Here is a 12,949-nt window from a genome sequence, read left to right on the forward strand (position 1 = left end):
ATTCTTCATTTAGGAGCACCGGTGGCAAATTAAATCAAATGCTGACAGCAGTCAGGATCTCTATTCCAAAATCTGCCGTTGTAAACATTTTTTTTACATTCAGTATTAACAGCAGTGTATATTATTAACAGTTTATATTAGACAGTTTATTGCTGTAATTGTTTTTGTTATATTGAAATATGATTGCTTCATCATTATTTATCATTGCTTTTCTCATCTCATTTCTTCATTTCCCAAAAATGATTGCCGTCCGTGTACTGATTACCAAAAGCGACATCTCAAAAATTAAAGATTAACCAGCACTGCAGTCCCTCCTGTTCCAGTGCGGGGGGCTCATCTGGTATAAATTCTGGGAGAGCAGCGCTGAATTATCTACAGCTGAAAACATCACACTTTCATTGTAACTGAAGTGTGAGCTCCACAAAAATGAAGCTTTGCTTTTTACTTTGTCTGTTTATTGTAGGAGCTCTTGCAAGCGACTATGATGAAGACGATGCAGTGGTAAATATTATTTATTTTAATATTGCCTAGAGTTATACTGTTACTTTTGAATATTATATTTATTATTGTTTGCTTTCTATCCCACTTCTTTACTTTAGGAAGTCACAAAAGCTGTAAGTCTTTATATATATATATATATATATATATATGCCTTTATATGTATGGCCTAAAATCATATGAATATTTGCAAACAATTAAATTTTTAAATGCAGTAACGTAATATTTTTAATTGGATTTTGTATTGATTTTAGCCTAAAGTAGTCGTAGATGCCAGGGGTCATCGTCCCGTCAGTAGAGGTCGTGAGACGTACTCCGCTGGCCCGGCTGCCCCACCTCCCATCAGCGGGGGAGTCCGTTACCGGGGAAGACCAACTCCAGCACCAGTGGGAAAAACTTTGCAGGCGAAGGAAGAGATACCAGATTCTGGTGGATGTAACCACATGTCTGAGAAAATGGTCAGTGTGCCAAAGTGTTCTGATTCTATTTGTGCAATATGTGTTTAGATGGGCAACATAACATTTCTGATATTTTTGAATAAGATGACAAGCATTGTAGGAGATCTTAATAACAATATAGAAATCAATGACATAACTAAATGTTCAATATTGGTGAGATCAAATGTACAGCATTAATTATTTCACACTGAAAACCCATTTTGTCAACCAATAATCTGAACATTGGTGTTTATCGTGGTTATGAGCCTAATTCAAGTTAATATCGCACAAACAAAGCACAGTTCAAATTTTGTGCTTTTTTTCTCTGTCTCTCTCTATTCAGGGTGTGCTGTGTCCCACAGGTTGCGAACTAAAGAAAACCCTCCAGAAGCAAGAACGTAATGTAAGGCCAACTGTAGATCAGCTCAAAAGATCTGTGGAAGAGCTGACCCAGTCCACCAACTCTGTCTATGGCTACGTCTTGGATATGACTGCAGAAGTAGCACAGAGACAAAAAGTCAGCGAGGGTAACTAAGAGAGCATATTAACTTTTTTAGATATGCAGGTAATAGTCTGTTGTGATCAGACAAGAATAATTATTGATTAGTGTTCCTGTGTCTCAAATTCTGGCAAATGAACTGGCAGAACACTGTTTGTTAAACTTTTTGTGTTTGTTCATAGGGAATGGTTTGGTGGTTGGTCAGTACACAGACAGCCTAGAGACCCAGCATGCTTTTATTAAGGATGCTGTGGACATCACCTTCCCCCAGAACATCAAAATCCTACAGGGTGTGCTTGAAAAGGTCCGGGAGAAGATTCTGCGTTTGGAGAAAGCCATCACTGCTCAGAGGGCCAAGTGCCAAGCGCCTTGTAAAGTCAGCTGCCCAATTCCTGTGGTTTCCGGCAAGGAGTGCGAAGAAATCATTCGCAAAGGAGGAGAGGAATCTCAGATGTACCTCATACGGCCTGATCCACTCAGCATGCCTTACAAGGTCTTCTGCGATCAGACAAGTAAAAAAGGAGGTATGTCCACTTTCATCGTTAAAACAAACCCCAAACCCTAATATAACTCAGGATCTCAAAATAATGTGGCAAGTAAAGAGAAACATCCAGTTTAGGCTTTTCTCCAAACTTCCCTACTATTCCAAAGGTTGGGTGCTCGTCCAGAGCCGTATGGATGGCAGTGTTGATTTTGGCAGGCGTTGGGATGACTACCGAAGAGGCTTTGGAAACATTGCATTTGATGTGGGCAAAGGCCACTGCCAGACTCCTGGTGAGCTACGACTAATAATGATGTGTGGTGATTCTGCATGTGGGAGTTTTACTGGTGTACCTGAAGTATCTACCCAAGAACATCAAATGTAGCCTAGCAATGCTAATGATGTAGTTAAACCCCGCAGAAAAGACAAATATATGTTGTGTTTCGGATGCTGGTGTCCTTATTTCCTCAACCAGTCTTCATAACAAGCTAAACCAACAAGCTTCCATGGTCAACCCAGTATTACCAAAAAAACTGGTGAACAGCATATATATAAAAGCTCATTAGAACCAAACCAGCTTAATCAAGTCCAGACCAGCATAGAAGCTGGTCTTTTCAGCAGGGTTTTCTAAATCACATTTACTGACTGTTCATATAATTTCATTTCATTCTCTAATGTACTTGTTGTGGACTGTTTTAGGCGAGTACTGGTTGGGTAACGACCGTATTAGTCAGCTGACAAAGATGGGTCCCACTGAGCTTCTGGTTGAAATGGAAGACTGGTCCGGTTCAAAGGTCTACGCTCAATATGAGCAGTTCACTGTGCAGGGCGAAGCTACAAACTACATTCTATCAGCTGGTCGTTACTCAGGAACAGCTGGAAACACGTTCTTGGATGGTGCAACAGAGCTGTTTGGAGAGAACCGTACCATGACCATTCATAACGGCATGATGTTCAGTACCTACGACAGAGATAACGACAAATGGTGCGTATGGTCCTGTTCTAATGGTGGCCAAACTGAAAACTGCATGGATAAGTTGTGCAGTATCTTATGTTTTTTTCTCTTTCCAATTGTTTGCATCTCAAACAGGATACCTGGAGATCCTTCTAAGCAGTGTTCGAGGGAAGATGGAGGAGGATGGTGGTACAACCGATGCCACTCTTGTAATCCTAATGGGCGATACTACTGGGGAGGATCTTATACAAAATATATGGCCAAGCATGGGACAGATGATGGCATCGTGTGGATGAACTGGAAGGGCTCATGGTATTCGCTCAAATCTATCAGCATGAAGATCAGACCTTTCTTCAAACAATAATAAAACTTGAAGTAAACTGAAATGAGATGCAGGAGATGTGTCCTTTTTTGAACACGTTCCAATTCAATAGCATTCATTTCATTTAGGCTTTTTTGAGAATAGGAGGATAATAAAACATGATCCTAAACATTAAGGAGACACAGTTCATATATGCATAAAAAGGAGTGAATAAACTTGAAAAGTTTGAGGCTGTGTTATTGAAAATGTATTGAAAAAAAAAAAACATAAGGATAAAATGTTGTAACACAAGGTGAAAAAATGTTGTAAAACAAGATGTAACACAAGGACTGTAACAAGGACTGTTAGGAATGTAACACAATCTGCCTAATTCTCATTAAAGCTGACCTATAAAAAATTATGTGTCTTTGTATTTATGTAATGTTTTCTTATTTTAGAGCATTTTGGCACTTTTGGGGACGTCATGATTGTGTTTGAATGTCAACTTCTAATAAATAAACTTTCTTAAAACACTTTTCACATCTCTCACAAGTTTATATACATGCATCACAGAAGAATTAGGTCTTCTTTCTCATGAACATTTTCACTACATTTCAAACTGTTTCCATTTTCCATCAAAATTACATTTGTAAAAATAAATAAATTAAATACATTTATGTTGATAAGTCTTTTGAAAGTGACATGACATTCAGCCAAGTATGGTGACCCATACTCAGAATTCATGCTCTACATTTAACCCATCCAAAGTGCACACACACACCGCAGTGAACACACACACACACACATACACACACGGGGCAGTGGGCAGCCATTTATGCTGCGGCGCCTGGGGAGCAGTTGGGGTTTCAGTGCCTTGCTCAAGGGCACCTAAGTCGTGGTATTGAGAGCACTGTACATGCACTCCCCCACCCACAATTCCTGCTGGCCCGAGACTCGAACTCACAACCCTTAGATTGCGAGTCCGACTCTCTAACCATTAAGCCACAACTTGTAGCTAGCATTTTATGTTTGTATGGTATTGTATGATATTTACCTTGACTTGTCTTGTTAAACAAGTACACTAACAAAAAACAAAACAAACAAAATCTTTATTCATGGCAAAATAGTTTGTTGTGGTGGAAATAATGCAGTTTTAAAACATAAAAAGGTGGAATCGTTAAAATCATCTAATGACAGCAGTCAAAGATACACCTAAATATAAATAAAAATATTAATATTCATAAAAATTCTGATTTACATTTATTTGACACTCACTACACAGTTTGACAAAAATGTAACAGCTTTCACAGTTTTGAGTTATTTTATTGAGGTATTTAATATTGTGTTCGACAGGCTGATGCTTGAGTGTGAAACGTCATTTTGTACAGTCTCTAATACACATTTGGAAGGAAAAGGAAAGGACGTGACATGTGGCGGCCCATACTTGGAATTTGTGTACTGCATTTAACCCATCTAAATGCACACACACTGTAGGGAGTAGTGAACAAACACACACACACCATGATCACACACCTGGAGCAGTGGGCAGCCAGTGCTGCAGCTCCCGGTGGAGCAGCTGGGGGGTTTGGTGCCTTGTTTAATGGTCTCACCTCAGTCATGGTACCCACCTACAATCCCTGATGGAACGTGAGACTTGAACCCATGACCTTCAGGTTACAAGTCCAACTCTCTATCCATTAGGCCAGGGTTATTCGAATCTTGCCCTGGAGGGCCAGTGCACTGCAGAGTTTGGCTCCAACCCTGATCAAACCCACCTACCTGTGATTTTCTAATGATCCCAAAGACATTGATTAACAGGCTCAGGTGGGTTTGATCAGGGTTGGAGCTAAACTCTGCAGTGCACTGGCCCTACAGCAAGATTTGAATAACCCTGCATTAGGCCACGTCTGCCTCCTGAACTTGCTTCTGCATTGCAACTAAGGCAGAGCCATAGTAGATATAAAAAACAGTGATATTTGTGATATTCTATTCTATTAACACTATACATGGAATACTGCACACAAGTGAGATATATAGCATATAATGTAAAATGAAAAAAATGAAAATGTAAACATGATATTGGCAAAATAAATGGCACAGCTGTCAAATAAATATGTTGTAAACTGATAACAAAATCAAACTAAATAAGTAGTATTTGTCAGTATATTACTTATATATTACTAAACCATACACAATGTCAGAAAAAATAATTCCACATATTATTATAGGCATAAATCTGATTAAACATCTTCTAGGAGTTCATCTAAAATCACCTGATGCTGCTCAATGTCTTCAAATTTTGTAAGCAGCTCAGTGCGAACAAAGGGAATTTTCCGGTAAGAGGGGGACACACTAGGCCGATCAACAGACTGAAGTTTTAGTTTTTTGTTTTTGGAGAATGATTTTCGCCTCTTTGAGATAATGCTGAACTGCTCCATTTTGTTCTCCATAGCTTTGAAGGCATCGCTATCAACGGCATGGTCAAAGGTTTGCTTGCACGAACCTTTGCACGCACGGATTTTGATGTCAATGTCCACCTTCACTCCAAAAAATAAACAAAAACAAGTCTGAATCAGGACAAAAGTTACATTTCAACTTCAAGCAAATAATGAAATGCCTGACTCAAACATTTTGGCAGAACATCTGATCAAATATATTGATTATGTGAGCCTGAATTGACTGACTTTCTGGCCAATAAAATAAACAGCAGTGGTTCTCGACCAAGGGGCTTTAATAAACTTCTAACTAGGCAGAGATATTTATCCATGCTATTTAGAAGGCTTCGAATACTGACTTTGAAGAAGGTTAAGAACCAAGAATAAAAAAAATTCTGGCACATGCATCGATTTCGTTTACCTCAATTCGAAGGATTTCATTTATCTGATTCCAGATCAAGTGATGATGCTTCTGTAAGTCTTTTGCAAGTTCTGAAGACCTTTTGTGCAGGAATGTTAAGTTTCTGTGAAGGTCTTCAGCAAACTCAGCATATCTGATCTCCTGCACTGCACAGAGAAAATACCATGAGGCCATGTAGTTCATCTAAAAAGCCTTTAGATGTAATTAGATGTAAAAGCACATGAACCATAACGTTTAACATACTATATGTCTGGATGATAGCTTTTCTTTGTGATCTATAATACTTCACACTCTTTTGCATTACAGATGAAGTGACGTCCTGATTTTCTTCAATCCTTTCACAAATATTTCTCAGACGTTTCTGAATGTCTTCATCTATAAGATTAATAATACCCTCCAGATGACACCCAGATGGACATTTATCCTCCTAAAAAAAAAGGACAATTGATTCCAACAACTGCGGACTAAGTTTAATAATTTATTTATTTTCCTGTTCTAGAATGATTCATTATCTTTTCTTATATAACTTATAATGATTATATTTATCAGTTAATGTCTTTTGTATTATTAATTTAGGTACTAGTTCATTTAAAAACACTTTTTGGAAGACAAGTGATCTGATTCTCCAAAATAACTCACCCGCTCCTCATCAGAGCACAAAGGGTATGTTGACCGCGCTGGACAGTGTCCAAATCTGGTGTAACCTTGGTGATTATGTTGTTTAAGACTGGATTTCAAGGCCGTACACACTGCAACAAACCACACACTTGCATTAAACTTGATAATAAGGTTTATGCTTCATAGATGGCTAAAGTTTAAAAATGCATTCATATTGAGAGAGTTATTATATTATATGATTGTGAATGATATATAGTGTTAATGTTGTAGGCTAATTGTTTATTCACAACCTTGATGTGAAATCATCTTAGAAAGTACCGATAAACAATCTAGAGTCAAGAATCTAAGTGTGAAGGGCTTGACTATGGTTTCATATCGAACCTAGTGGATAAGTAAATGGTTTTATCATTAAATAACGATCAAATGATGATATGATCTTTAGAATACACTATCAGAAAGATAATGTATGGAATTTGTACTTTTAGGGGTATAACAGCTTGTCACTGGGAAAATATACTGTTTACTCTATGTGCATATTTGTACTTCAGCCTAGTGATATGTATTCTTAAGGTACAACGAATTAACCTTTAGGGGTTAAATAAGGTAAACAAGCTGTTGTACCAGTAAATATATGATTTTGCACCTTTTTCAGAGACAGGCTAAAATAAGCTTTATTTATTGAACATTTAAAGAAAGGAAAATGATCTAAGCACATTTAAAAGTACATTGTGCTTTTTTGTGGTTATGAGTCAGCTGTAGGATGTCTATTTCCAGAAAATGATTCTGAAAGAAGATACTTTGAAATAAAAACACACATTCCAAAACTTTAAGTGAACACATTTTTATTGGAAACATGAGGTAAGCTGTTGTGTGAAAGTGTACAAGGCAACATGACGTCCTCACATAATGACAAGCAGATCATTCAAAACTATGGCTGTATATCTGTCCTTTTCCCCATCCACTCTTTTCATTTTTAGACTGGTCTGATCTTCATTCTCACTACTTTGAGGGAGTAATCAGCTGGTTTGAAAGGCAGCCACACAACACCATTCTCAATCTCATAAGGGACTTTGGTGCCAGGGTCGTACTGGCCTCCTTTATAGTAAATCCCATTAAGGTTGGCCGACTGGCAATTATTGTACCACCACCCTCCACCATACATCGCCGCACAGTTCTCCTCCCACTTATCGCTGTCCCTATCAAAGGTGCTAAACTTCATGCCAGCATGTGATAGGAAGGCTCTGAGTTTAGGCTGACCTTGCACTAACGCATCACCTGCATCACCCATGTAATCTGACACAGTCAGCGGAAAGCCTTTGGCCTCTGAGCCAACTTTAACACTGTATTCTGCATAGGCCTCATTCCCGTCCCAGTCCTGCAGCTCCACTCTTAGAACACTCTCATTCTGAGTGAGAAGGTGTAGGAATTTATTGCCGATCCAGATCTCGCCCTTACCCTGTTGGTCTAACTGGCCAAAACCATTTCGATACTCCTTCCAAGTGCGATTGAAGTTAACAGACCCATCCTCCCTCTGCTGAACCAGAGTCCAGCCTCCCAACCCAGTGCCCTGGTCACAGAAAACCTCTACTACCTCCTCCGACCCAGCAGGCTTTATTTTGAACAGGCCGCTCTGACCGCCATTTGCATGCTTCTGCAGGATTTCAGCGCAATCTGAAAGAAGATTACACACCTGCTGATTAGAGCAAAGCTGCATTCCTTCCAAAGATCCATATAATTCATTTTGGGACTAATTACGTGGATTTGTTTCTGGATGAGTAATTAAACGTGACATGTTATTGGAAATTACTTAGTTTAATGATAGTTTAGTCCATTACACCACATGTTTCCAAGACGATCTAACTAGTGTTATCAAGATAATTTCATTTGCTAATGGTTCACTTGTGTATGCTGCTTGAGTTAAGAGATTCACTCAAGTGTACCTCCACCGACAAAGCCAGCCTTGCGCTCGTCGCGCGATTTCACACTTCGTGCGTGGATGTCGGGTAGATCCTCTTCCACGTCGCCAGGCATGAATGCCCCAAGGTCATCCCCAAAAAATGGGTCACTAGAGAGGGTGGTCTTTGAATAACCCTTGCTTCCATCTGACACAACCGTTTTCGTGGAAGATGACGATGAGGAAGAGGAAGAGGATGAAGATGAAGATGAGGAGAGCCTTTGCTTATCAGTGCCAAGACCCGTGAAGAAACCATCACTGAATTCACCCAGGCCATCTGTGCCGTGACTGAGAGAAGTCATGGACTTTTCTTTCCCACCACTCACGGTTATTCTGACTCCGTCACGGTTCAGATCTTTCCCTTCTTTGGCTGCCGTCAAAAACTCTGAATCTGAAATTCCCATTTTTTCTAAATCTTCACACCCGGGCCCGCTAGTCGTAACCTCAATCTTCTCCACAGGGCCGTCTTTGGTGTGTGTTGTCACCTTGCGCACTGACTTGGTGCACTGCTTGATGGTGGAGGTTGAGGTGGAGGTATGTGATGTAGAGGAAGAAGCTGAACCCGTACCTGATATAGGGAACTTGCTAACAGTGGCGGCAGATTCGGCAGTGGAACCCTCCGCCTCCAGAGTAAGCTTCATCTGACCCACGTCTCCAAAGAGGAGCTGCTTCTGCTCAGCTTTGCCTGTTCCGCTTTTATATATGGAGGGTAACACCAAGTCCTTCAACGGCCTGCTCTTCATGATTCCCAGAGAACTAACGGTCTCCACGTTCTGGACACGCAAAGAGTTGAGTTGGTCCATTTGCTTATCCAGAGTCACATAGCTCTCCCTGTCCACCGAGAACTCAGTGTAGCTGGCGCAAGAGCCCTTGCATGTGCGTAGTTTGATGTCAATGTCGACCTGCCCCAAGAGATAATATTGGGTGAATGTGCTTTGTTATGTCATGAAATCAGTCTAGTAAAAAAATTATTGTGGCTTTTGCAAATAAGCCTCAAATATTTTTTATATATAAGTATTTTCAACTCTCCCTTATAAATTTTTTTAATTATTATTTTAGTTTTGAAAGAGCAATCATACATTTCTGAATTTTTAATAAATGTATTTTTTTATATAAGTATTTTGCTCACCTCAAGTCGCTGAATTACAACAACTTGATCTTTGACCTGCGACTTCAGAGCGTCCAGTAACCGGAGTTGACGGTCAATTTTAATCTTGATATCAGTAATCCTCTGTCTTAGCTGTTCGGCCAAGGTGGTGTACCTGTTATCATTACCTGAGAGAAAGGAGGAAAAAAATTTTCATAATGTCTTCTAACAATATGCCTGTGAACTTCCACAAATTAATTTCATGCTCGGCATGAATGATCAAAATTTCCAAAAATCAAAGATTGAATCGAAGCAAATTCTTACCAGCGCTAGAGGACAGTCGCTCTCTTAGGTAAGAGTAAGTGTTTTTGGACACTTGATCGGTGGAGCGATACAGTTTCCGGCCCTCGTCCAGAAGAAGACGAATCTTCTCAATCTTCTTGATGATATCGTGGTCAGCTTTGTCCATGAGGCCTTGAACTCGGCAGCCAGATGGACATTTGCTTCCCTGAAGAATTCAAATTTGGTAACTTTAGCCAACTGGTTGGTTTACATTTGTACTTGTTTCATTTTCAGAGCTTAATGAAAACCTTGACTCAATATTTATGACTTAATAAAGAAATAATAGTACGTACCCAGTCGTCATCTGTACACATAGGCCATTCTTTTGTCTTACAGGTGTCTTGTGCCTTGTAGCCGTGTTCGATAGGACGAGCACCTCTAACATTCACAACTGGGTCATCTGACTGAAAAATAAAATTAATTAATATTTAATAGTGGTAATTATTTAATAATTCAAATGGGTTCAAATAAAGATTGAATAAAGGAAATGTATCGCCTGTTTGTTAGTGATAAGAGACTCACCAAAGCAGAGGACACAACCACGAACAGGCAGAGGAGCGAATGTGTGAGCTTCATCTCTGGTCTCTCTGTGCAGAATACAGACTGTCAGTGCTCACACATCCCACATGAACCCTTCTTATTGATCAGCAGACTGACTCATTATTGACCATGTACACTCAGTCCCCGGCCCCCACAGTCTGGAACACAGTATATTGATTTGACCAAAAAACAAAAAAAAATCAGAGATGGAGAAAGAGAGATACAAATTACACAATTTTTCAACCGTTATCAGCTGGTTTACTGGAATGACAAACTATGTACTAGTACAAGAACTGGCACAGCAGTATGAGATTTGACTTTCCTTAGGAAGCTAAGAGAATAATAGTGGAATATATTTCTGTGGCTCATTGTATCATTAAATAAAAAACTATGTTTGGGGATTGGAGAAAATAATTTTTTGAAACTAATACTTCTGGTGGCATTAAACTGATAAACAATAAAACAATAAATTTAAATAAATGCTGTTCTTTTAAACTTTCAGTTAATCAAAGAATGATAAAATGTATCATGGGTTCCACACAAATATTAAGCAGCACAACTGTTTTCAACATTATTAATAAGAATAAATGTTTCTTGAGCAGCAAATCAACCAATTAAAATTATTTCTGAAGGATCATGTGACATTCAAGGATCATGCTGAAAATTTAGTAAATTACTTTATAAAATTACATAAACATATTATAAATTGTACAAATATTTTATATTTTTATATTCGTGATCAAAATTTATAAGGCTTTGGTGAGCATTTGAGATGTCTTTCAAAAACCTTTGATAACGTGTTTATTACACAACAGCAGATTGTTTAACTTTTGAACTTTATTTATGTATATAGGGCTGTGAATAAATCATTGCTTATGGACAGCTTCTACTGTGTTCATTACATTGTATTTTTGCAAACAGGTTGAATCATCATTATAGTCTATGATTTGCAAATTCAGATTAACAAGAAGAGGGAGTTTGCGCTCCATGAGGATCATTTCTGGGACTGTCTTTTCAATTACACAACACAGTGTTTGTTTTAAGTTGTTTTGATGTGCACTTCACTCACATTGCACAATACGGATCAGATCTCCTCTGTTCATGATAGAAAGCTGAGCATCATCACTATGATGTACATTTTCAGTAAAAATCAAAACAGATAAAGATGTAAGGCTACTATGAGGAAATTATGATTTTGGATGAATAACAATTTTGGCTGCCAAACTTTAATCCAAACCACCAATAGAATTAATATTAATAAATTACACACACACACACACATTGTAACATGGGAGCTGATGAGATATGCGGATCCATATGCAAACTTTTATTGGACATAGCCGTGGTCATAACAGGCATGGGTCAAACACTGGCAAACAGGTATATAGAGGGCAAGACACAAGAATAATATATATAGCAGAACAATACTCGGCAGTGTGTGAGGGGAAGGCCAATGCTTATAAAGCGTGTCTGATGATTGTGCTCTCTCTCTGTGTGCGTGTGTGTGTGTGTGTGTGTGTTATTGTTATCAGGTGAACTTGTGATTGGTGCAATGGATCATGAGAAACGTAGTCCAGGGTGTGATGTGCAGTGTGAGAGTCTGTGTTGTGGATAATGACCTCTGGTGGTGAATTAATGGAAGTTCATTGACGGGATCTTGACACACACACGACTTAGCAACAATTGCATTTCCCTCTTTAATAATTACCCTTATAAACTATAGTCCCAGATCCTTATGAATACTTTCAGATATTGGTCTATATCACTTGCAATCTAGGCAAACTAAAAATTACAGCTTTCACCTACTCATACATAGACTGCAAAAATAAAATAAAATAAATGTTGGGTGGCCCCATCACCAGTTTAACTGTTTGACAAACACGATTAACCTTCACAGGGCTTGCAGAGCCGTCCTTAGCTGACGCTGTGCCTTTTAAAATGCTGGGATTGCAGATGTCATTAAGTCTAGTAGTAGGAACCACGATTACATGATTTTGTCCTACACGGATGAGATTGTTTGTGATATGTTTGACTGTCAAGTGCACAATCCTAGAAAGAAAAAATAATAATTAAACGAAAAAAATCAGTCTGGCGAGCATGAATAGTTTCGCGCGCATATCCGAGAGACTTTCTGCAGGAACAATGTTTTATACTCGCACAGTTTCATTGAATCTGCAACTACTGTCAGATGTTTTACAAGAGTCTCACGTTACAGAAGCAGTAACAGACGACGCCTCATTAGCAAATAAAATTCTTCGTATCGGATGCGCGTCAGGATTTTGGGATGATACTGCAATGACTCTAAATTATTATTCCTATGCATAATAGTTCTTGACAAGGACGGACGTGCTCAGAACAAGCGAACTAACGGTCTTTCCGTG

General features: G+C 38.9%; 3 protein-coding genes across 3 annotated transcripts; 1 reads left to right on the forward strand and 2 right to left on the reverse strand.

Annotated features, from left to right (window-relative positions):
* The first annotated feature begins 348 nt into the window (after window positions 1–348).
* Window positions 349–3,704, forward strand: fgb (fibrinogen beta chain). The gene is made up of 8 exons (XM_052546444.1): window positions 349–501; window positions 600–614; window positions 753–956; window positions 1,279–1,462; window positions 1,617–1,958; window positions 2,086–2,208; window positions 2,615–2,900; window positions 3,006–3,704. Exons 1-8 carry the CDS (start codon window positions 427–429, stop codon window positions 3,232–3,234), a joined length of 1,458 nt encoding a protein of 485 aa, XP_052402404.1. The 5' UTR covers window positions 349–426; the 3' UTR covers window positions 3,235–3,704.
* Window positions 3,705–4,473: 769 nt separating this feature from the next.
* On the reverse strand, window positions 4,474–6,822 carry LOC127949160 (fibrinogen alpha chain). The gene is made up of 4 exons (XM_052546131.1): window positions 6,667–6,822; window positions 6,271–6,454; window positions 6,028–6,173; window positions 4,474–5,708 (listed from the first exon to the last, which is right to left on the reverse strand). Exons 2-4 carry the CDS (start codon window positions 6,326–6,328, stop codon window positions 5,412–5,414), a joined length of 501 nt encoding a protein of 166 aa, XP_052402091.1. The 5' UTR covers window positions 6,329–6,454; window positions 6,667–6,822; the 3' UTR covers window positions 4,474–5,411.
* Window positions 6,823–7,470: 648 nt separating this feature from the next.
* On the reverse strand, window positions 7,471–10,718 carry fga (fibrinogen alpha chain). Its single transcript, XM_052546130.1, has 6 exons — window positions 10,551–10,718; window positions 10,322–10,432; window positions 10,011–10,194; window positions 9,729–9,874; window positions 8,586–9,501; window positions 7,471–8,316 (listed from the first exon to the last, which is right to left on the reverse strand). The coding sequence occupies exons 1-6, from the start codon at window positions 10,602–10,604 to the stop codon at window positions 7,619–7,621; spliced, it is 2,109 nt and encodes a 702-aa protein (XP_052402090.1). The 5' UTR covers window positions 10,605–10,718; the 3' UTR covers window positions 7,471–7,618.
* Between the last annotated feature and the right edge of the window lie 2,231 nt (window positions 10,719–12,949).

Source organism: Carassius gibelio, chromosome B1 (assembly GCF_023724105.1).
Source record: "Carassius gibelio isolate Cgi1373 ecotype wild population from Czech Republic chromosome B1, carGib1.2-hapl.c, whole genome shotgun sequence".
NCBI classification, from domain to species: Eukaryota; Metazoa; Chordata; class Actinopteri; order Cypriniformes; family Cyprinidae; genus Carassius; species Carassius gibelio.

What these genes read in the sequence shown, in the direction of transcription:
- fgb (XM_052546444.1), top strand. Translation starts at nt 427, where the DNA reads ATGAAGCTTTGCTTTTTACTTTGTCTGTTTATTGTAGGAGCTCTTGCA. An exon ending in ACCACATGTCTGAGAAAATG is followed by an intron (nt 957 to 1,278) that starts GTCAGTGTGCCA and finishes CTCTCTATTCAG; the next exon opens with GGTGTGCTGTGTCCCACAGG. An exon ending in GAGACAAAAAGTCAGCGAGG is followed by an intron (nt 1,463 to 1,616) that starts GTAACTAAGAGA and finishes GTTTGTTCATAG; the next exon opens with GGAATGGTTTGGTGGTTGGT.
- LOC127949160 (XM_052546131.1), bottom strand. Translation starts at nt 6,328, where the DNA reads ATGCAAAAGAGTGTGAAGTATTATAGATCACAAAGAAAAGCTATCATC. An exon ending in AGCTATCATCCAGACATATA is followed by an intron (nt 6,174 to 6,270) that starts GTATGTTAAACG and finishes TTCTCTGTGCAG; the next exon opens with TGCAGGAGATCAGATATGCT. An exon ending in ATGAAATCCTTCGAATTGAG is followed by an intron (nt 5,709 to 6,027) that starts GTAAACGAAATC and finishes TTTGGAGTGAAG; the next exon opens with GTGGACATTGACATCAAAAT.
- fga (XM_052546130.1), bottom strand. Translation starts at nt 10,604, where the DNA reads ATGAAGCTCACACATTCGCTCCTCTGCCTGTTCGTGGTTGTGTCCTCT. An exon ending in GCGACTGTCCTCTAGCGCTG is followed by an intron (nt 9,875 to 10,010) that starts GTAAGAATTTGC and finishes CCTTTCTCTCAG; the next exon opens with GTAATGATAACAGGTACACC. An exon ending in GGCTGGCTTTGTCGGTGGAG is followed by an intron (nt 8,317 to 8,585) that starts GTACACTTGAGT and finishes ATCTTCTTTCAG; the next exon opens with ATTGCGCTGAAATCCTGCAG.